General features: G+C 43.6%; 1 protein-coding gene across 2 annotated transcripts in view; it reads left to right on the forward strand.

Annotated features, from left to right (window-relative positions):
- The window catches only part of ZNFX1 (zinc finger NFX1-type containing 1), a 173630-nt gene that overhangs the window by 155273 nt on the left and 10314 nt on the right, over positions 1-8043 (forward strand). The window contains exon 15 of one of the 2 annotated variants that reach the window (XM_068108680.2): positions 1591-1693. In XM_068108680.2, the coding sequence (XP_067964781.1) occupies positions 1591-1693 (103 nt within the window). Of the gene's footprint in view, positions 1-1590; positions 4295-8043 lie in introns of those variants that run through there. The other variant, XM_068108679.2, reaches the window with a different exon arrangement.

Here is an 8043-nt window from a genome sequence, read left to right on the forward strand (position 1 = left end):
AGAGTTAGGGATAAGAGTTAGTGTTAGGAGCTGTGGCTTGGGGCTAGGAGTTATGGCTAGGAGTTTGGGATCTAAGAGTTAGGAGTGAAAAGGTCATATTTCTCTTTATTCATTCTAATTCTTGCTTCTTCTTTATTTCTCTCTTTATGTATCTGTCTTTGGAGAAGTGAATTCTTGCAGAACTTTTTTTTTCTGGAAGGTTCACTTGGCTGCACTTGGATGGGTTTGAGGGTAGAGGAGTAGCAGCTGAAACCCGAATCCCATCCATGTTCCTATGCAGACGATTTTGTTTCTTAATCCGACCAAAGATGGCTGACTGGCAAACTTTAACTCCGTAGAGAAAAATTACTTTTGACATTTTATGCCCTTTTCTCCTTGCTGAAATTACTTTTGTTTCATTTTACAAAACCGTGAAAGCTCAATTTCTTTTCGACCTAACACATGAGGGGGGAGAAACCAAATCGCAACATCCACTCCATTATAATTATACATACGTATGAGAAATAAATGGGGAAAGCATCACATAATCCTAGCGTTGTAGAACAATTTTCCTCACATAAATGGTGTAAAGGTGACATAATTGGCAATAAACCAGATAGACATGGTCTCGCGACGTCCAGCGAATGAGCGGAGAACGTCTGTCAGAATGAAAATCTACCACGCTACTAGCACTGTACTCTGTTTGACTCTCAAGGATTTCATCTATTTTGGTGGGAAATAAATTTTGGGGTTGGAGATTTTTTTGGAGGGAGGGGAATGAGGATACCCCTGGATGAATGAAAAAAATGAATGATCGTTTTAAGGCCATTTTTCCCCGCTAAAGCTGGAGTTAGCCTTGCGGGCCCCGTGACAATCATGGTTCCCTGTTTGAGGCAATGTTTTTTTTATGGCTGGATGCCCTTCCTGATGCCAACCCTTGGTCACGCTCTTGCGATGCGCAGGGATACGGTGTACCTATTCTAAAGCGGGGTACGCACCGTGATCATTCATCCCAGCTAGCTGGTACTCAATTTGCCGACCTCAGAAGGATGATAGGCTGAGTCAACCCCCCTGGTGTTAGTTCAGCGATCGACCAGGGATTCGAACCCAGGATCCTAGGATCCCAAGCCGGCACCCTAACCGCTAAGCCAACACCAGGCTCAAGCTCAACACCTGGATATAAAGCATATAATAAATAATTAGAGGCCTATACTCTTTTATAGAGTTCCGATGCATATGGTGACTGGTTGAGAAACGGTGAGGCTCGAACCAATCCTCTACGGGTTTTCGCTCGGACGTAAATGGTGGAGCGGGTAAAATATTCCAATATATTTGCATGCATAATAAATACATGGCCCCTACTTAAAGTAGAAAACGTTTGCTTTTGTGAATATTCTTTCATTATATCTTCCCAACATAAGTTGGCCGTTGCGTGCTGGTATTGTGGGCAGATTAACTGCTTGGGGTTTCATTCCCTGTCGTGTTTGTAAGTAGATACAGCACAGGCATGATGGGCCAAATGGCCTTTACCTTAAGTACTGTACCTTGTTTGACAAAGAAATGTGATCTGTACCGTGCATTTCCTCCATGACCTCTCTTGCATCCTTTTAGGGCCACTGGTTCAAGTGTCCGAATGGACACATCTACGCCATCGGTGATTGTGGAGGAGCCATGCAGACGTCCACGTGCCCTGACTGTAAAGCAAGAATAGGTGGTGAGAGTCATTTGCTGGACAGCGAGAACACCCTGGCTCCAGAAATGGATGGCGCTCGGTTTCCCGCCTGGTCTGAAACGGCGAATATGTTAAACTACCGAGAGGCCCATTAAATTAAACTCCCCTCCTCATGTAAGGCCTTTAAAATGGCTCACCCACGACTTCAAGACCATAGCTCTCGGTTTCTGCCGCATAATCCGAGAGCAAAATCAGAGATTTAGTATTTTCATTATGTTTTTAAACAATCTCGTTGACTCCGATGATGCTGCGCATTTGTTTGTACATTTTACGCGGTCTTGTAAACTCTCACTGCAGCGTTCTCTTGGGCATGATGCATTTATATTCAAACATTTAGATATTTTATATAAAGTAACTTTCACTTGCACTCTTAATGAATGGGCTTGCCCTGGATGTATATGTAATCTTTCGGTGGATGCTACAGCCCGTTTAATACCAATTTTTTTTTTTTTTTTTCAAATAGCGAATATAACTTTACTCCAGGACGAATACGGAGAATTAAATTAGTAACGGATGTCAACAACGAAATGGTGATAAAAGTACGTTTTAGTTCCGTGCGAAACCATGTGCGTCCGTTTTGAACGTTCGCCCTTCATCGTCTGGGCAAAATTAAAAAAAAACTCTCCAAATGTCTCGGTTATGCAGTCCGCTGCACCTCATTTCCCACGTTGGTAACTACACTCTTCCTTTTTAAAATCCTCTTCTTCTTTTTTTTTGCCCACCGGCTTGGCCTTCAAAGAGCCAAGTCCGTTGTGCTTTTTATTTTTGTCTAACGATAAATCCATTAATTACTTATCAGATCCGTATCATCTTGAAAATAAATAAATAACTACCGTAGGCAGAGGCACAACCTGGATGGACAAATGGGGAAGGAATATCCATTCGTTGTTCGAAACTATCGAGAATAACGTGGCCAGCACCCGCACGATCCGAAACGGGAAGCAATAACTAAACGTTTCCGCCAACAATTCCCATGGATAACACGTCTGTTTCTTTTTTACTATTATTGTTAATCAAAGTTCAAGTTGTTGAAATGTACAATATTGTAAAATAAATACTGAAATGCTGAGAAAGGGCAGACGAATCAAATATGACACGAATATGTCCCCATTTATTCTACAAATATAAATTGCACCACAAATATAGTCACTTGTTGATAATTCGCATCACGATGAATGATCATGAACCAATTAAAAAGTGCCGCACCAGTTATAGAGCCAATCGAAATGCAGGCCGCCATACTATGGCCCAGTAATTGTCGGGTAAATCGAGCAATGGCTCCTGAGAGTGAAATATTGCACTAGTACACCGGTAAAGATCTGGCCGATTCAGCGTAGGCCGTGTTTGTTGTGAAAAATAGTGGAAAGTCTCCATGTTTTAATGGGTGTGTGGGAAATTCTGAAATGGTCCTGCAAATTAGGAGACGTTGAGGTGATTTGTTAAGGTTTAGATTGGTGCTAGGGCGACCTAAGTGCCCAGAGCATCACCCCACCTCCCCGCCCCTCTGCTCTCCCTCGCAACAACAACAAAAAATCGCCGAGAGTTTCCCGAAGCTACAAGGAGTAGGCGACGGGATGGGATGGTTTTAAGGAGGGCTGAAAAGAAGATCATGGGATGATTGAACGTTTGTGGAGGTAATAGAATGACGAGCATACGATATGATTACACACAAACTAGACATTAAATTGTCATTGGGCAGATTATTCCTGGTCCTGTAACAGTGAAGGAGTTTATATGTGTCAGTGGGATAATGTTAACAAGTCATTAAAATGAAACAGGGTACTAAAGACCACCACCAAATCCTCCGAAACAATTTTTATTTTCCCGTCCTTGGTAAATCTTAAATTTAAAAAAAGAGATAAAGGACTGATTCCTAGATTTAAAAAGAATTGTAAATAAAAACTAGGGTTTGGGGAAGAGTGAAGCGATAGGGCAGAAAGCAACCCTCTAACTGTGGGACAACACGTGGATACAGCAAAGGGACAACAGAACAAGGAGAGAACAGGGAAGGAAACAGCAGCCTGAAAATCAACTGGATGGCGAATGAGGATAGAAAATAAATCACAAGTGGGGAAAGAATGAAAAGGTGGAGAATTGCCAACTTTAATCCCTGGAGGGAAGAGTCAGATTGAAAAGAATGAGGAAGTAGGTCCCAGAAACAGGTGGAGAAAGGAACACAAGAGTGGAGGTTAGGAGCGAGCCTGCATTTTGAGGTTCACGAGGCGACGGTTATGATTACGGTTTACCGTGGGGACAGAGAGGGATAACTCCAGTACATGAGGTTTTCAGGCTAATGTCAAGTTTAAACATTCGGTCTCGTCTTGTGCGGAGTCAGATTACTCTGCGATTTTAAGACCTTCGAGAAAACCGACAAAGATTTCTGGTTAGCTATAATTGCTCGAATGTCCATGAAGAAAGAGGAAACTCGTAGCTCCTCCGTGGAGAATTTTTTGATTATCCTTCCTTCCTGACATATCTGAGCATGTCACAGTGGAAGCTTTTTGTTTTCTTGCTATTTTGTTTGCAGTTTGCTATCTTTTTATTCTCTAATATAATTAATAAAATGGTGTGTTACATAGTTGATTTTGTTTTTCACATCAATTTTTTTTTTAATAAGTGGAATGACCACATAGGAGAGGCACTGTACCCTCCCCCTCTCTCTCTCCCAATCTTCAGCTTTCCATTTTAACCACTCAGAGGTAGAAAGTCAAAAATCCCCAGAACGTATCTCACAGCGTGTTGTGTTCTTTACAGGTTATGATGGTGGAGCACAGAACTTGCCAAAATCATTGTTGTAAACATGAGTGAGAATGTTTTCTCAAGATACAGGTAGTGGATAGAATAAATGGAAACACCTGGGGAAATGAGGGACACCAAGCAACGGCTTCCACACAGGTGTGGTCCATGTGTTAATTAAGCAAATACCATCCCAGCATAGTATAATTAGAACGACACTTTTCGACGTCTCCGCTTCCACCTCCGACTGATTTGCCTCCGCCCACGTTATTACATCATTATAATACTCGTATCAAGTTTGATTTAAATAGATTCAGCTGTGCCCAACTTAGCACATTTTTACCTGAGCTGATCCCTGACCTTTGACCTATTGACTCAATTTTATCAGTTCATGTTTACATCATTATACATACCTGTACCAAGTTTTCAATTAACTCTCTTCAGCTGTTCACAAGTTCTCACATTTTACCCGACATGACCTCTGACCTTTTACCTCGGGACCCCCAAAATCTAATCAGTTAATCTTCACATCATTATACATATCTGTATCAAGTTTGAATTAGATCACTTCAGCCATTCTCAAGTTATAGACCTATTACAGACTTGACGTTTGACCTCTTGAACCCAAAATCTAATCAGTTAATCTTTACATCATTATACATATGTGTACCAAGTTTGACTAAGATCCCTTCAGCCGTTCAAAAGTTATCGTGGTAACAAAAACGCATCACAGACGGACGGACGGACAGACCACCGGAAAACATCATGCCTCCTGCGACTTGGTCAAGGGAGTCATAAAATACAGGGTGTTTCAAAAAGATGGACCCGATTTAAAATCGCTATATCTCTGCAAACACGAACCGCCCATAAATGAATCTCTTACCACTTGAAAGGGCGGGGCATAGAGTTTCAAATGACCACCGCTAGATGGCTCTCCCAGCGCACGAACAGCCTCTAGCCTCAGTCGTTCGCAAGATGGTGACCCCGCAACACAAGGCGTTTTGCGTTCTGCATTTCAGCAAGACAATCCGTAATTGCGGTGCAGCATGCGTTTCAACTGCATTTTGGCATTGATCCGCCAATGCCAAAGAGCATTCGTCGATGGTACCGACAATTTGAGGAAACAGGCTGTTTATGTAAGGGGAAGAGCCCAGGGCGACCACGCACTTCAGAGGAAAACGTGAGAAGAATTCAAGAGAGTTTTCTGCGTAGCCCGCGCAAGTCCACTCGTCGTGCCAGCCGAGAACTTGCGATCCCTCATACGACTGTCTGGTGTGTGTTAAGGCGACATTTAATCCTGAGGCCATACCGGTTGCAACTGGTACAGGCTCTTCGTACAGGTGACAAAGGAAAGCGTGTCGAATTTAGTGATGCGATGTTACAGAACATGGAAGACGACAGCTTCTTACCGCGTTTGATTTTTAGTTTCATCTAAGTGGTAAAGTTAACCGTCACAATGTGCGCATATGGGGACTAGAGAATCCACACGAAACTAGAGCATGAGCGTGATTCCCCGAAAGTGAACGTGTTTTGTGCCGTTTCTCAAATAAAGGTTTATGGCCCTTTCTTTTTCGAGGGAAAAACAGTTACGGGGCAAACCTATCCCGAAATGCTGCAGAACTGGCTCTTTCCACAACTTAATGAAGATTCCGATGACTTCATTTTTCAGCAAGACGGAGCACCGCCACATTGGCACTTGCAGGTTCGACGTTTTCGAAATGACACACTGCCTCAACGCTGGATAGATCGCACGGGACCCCAAGACTTGGCGCTACACTCTTGGCCCCCCCAAGATCCCCAGACATTACACCCTGCGATTTTTTTATTGTGGGGATAGGTCAAAGACCGTGTTTTTGTGCCAACAACAACAACAACAACAACAACATGCATTTTAAGGCCATTTTCCCTGCTAGAGCGGGGGTTAGCCTTGCGGTCCCCATGACAATCTTCTCCATTTTGCCCTATTTTCTGCATCTCTCCTTGTTAACCCCCTTGCCCGCATTTCTTCTTCCACCATCTTTAGCCAAGTCTTTCTCGGTCTTCCCCGTCCTCTACTTCCTTCTACATTCATTTCCATCACTCTTCTCAACCAGTCACTTTCATCCTTCCTCAACACATGAGCAAACCATCTCAACCTGTTCCTCTTCACAGCATCAATCACAGGCTCTATTCCCATCATCTTTCGCAATTCATCATTTGTCTTCCTCTCTCTCAACGATACTCCGCACATCCACCGAACCATTCGCATTTCCACCCTTTCCAGCCTTCGTTGCTGCTCTACGTTCATTACCCATGTCTCGCTCCCATAAATCATAACACTTCTCACACATGCAGCATACACCTTTCCCTTCAGCTTCAATGATACTCCCCTCCTCATCAGCACGCCACTCAGTTCCCGAAACTTCTTCCATGCACATCTCACTCTAGCAACTGTTGCCGAGTCTGATCCACCTTCTCCATTCAGCATGTCTCCGAGGTAGCAAAATGTTTTCACACCTTCCAGCTTCACGCCGTCTCCAAGATCCAACTCAACAATTCCTCCATCTGCAGCTCCCTCTGTGCACACCTTACATTTGAATGTAGCTGTCACACTGGTTCATGACCCTCTCAGACCACTACATTTTTGATGAACCCACTCAGCGCACATTGTACATTGAATGGAGTTCACTCCGACACCCTTCCTGCACACAGCACATTGCCACTTCCCAGTTCTTTCCATCTCACCACATGCTTTACCACTTGCCATCACCTTCGTCTTTCCGATATTCACCTACAGCCCTTTTGTCTCCATACATTCCTTCCACTTGTTCATCTTTTCCTTCAGTCCATCCATACTTTCCGCAATCAACACCAGATCATCTGCATATAACAACTCCCATGGTAAACCCTCCTTTACGTTATGAGCCAGCACCTCCATCACAGCTACAAATAGTAGTGGACTTAGTACCGACCCCTGATGCACTCCTACCTTCACCTCAAACTCACCACTGTTCCCGTCCTTCGTCCTTACAGCTGTGCGTGCTTTTGTACATTGCCATCACTACTCTGATCAACCATTCCTCCACTCCTAACTTCCTCAATGCCCATGTCAATAATTGTGCCACCATTAGCGACTAATCTGGATGACCTCAAAAACAGAATCACGGCAGCGGTGACTTCAGTGAAAGAAGACACTCTGAGAGATGTTTGGGACGAATTCAACTATCGTCTCGATGTTGTCCTTGCAGCAGGTGGAGGGCACATAGAGCATTTATAAAATGGTTAGTAAAACTTGATAACTCATTAAACCGTTTGTAACTTTTTGTGTAATTGTAACATGTTGCCATCGTGAAATATACTGCTTTGAAATTGGGTCCATCTTTTTGAAACACCCTGTACTGCACAGGCCTGGTTTTCCATAGTTATGACTGGCATGGATGCAAGAGAATAATTTCCCTATCCACAGAGCACGTGTGGTCACCCTGATGACACTGATGGTATCATTAAGTCAACGTCCTCGCAGTCACCAGATCTGAACCCAATCCAGCATTTATGGGATATTCTGGAATGACGCCTGAGACCGTGCTTTCCACCTCCATTAAACAGGTGCGAGTTGA

The sequence above is a fragment of the Myxine glutinosa genome, chromosome 2 (genome assembly GCF_964187855.1).
Source record: "Myxine glutinosa chromosome 2, kmMyxGlut1.1, whole genome shotgun sequence".
Lineage (NCBI taxonomy): Eukaryota > Metazoa > Chordata > Myxini > Myxiniformes > Myxinidae > Myxine > Myxine glutinosa.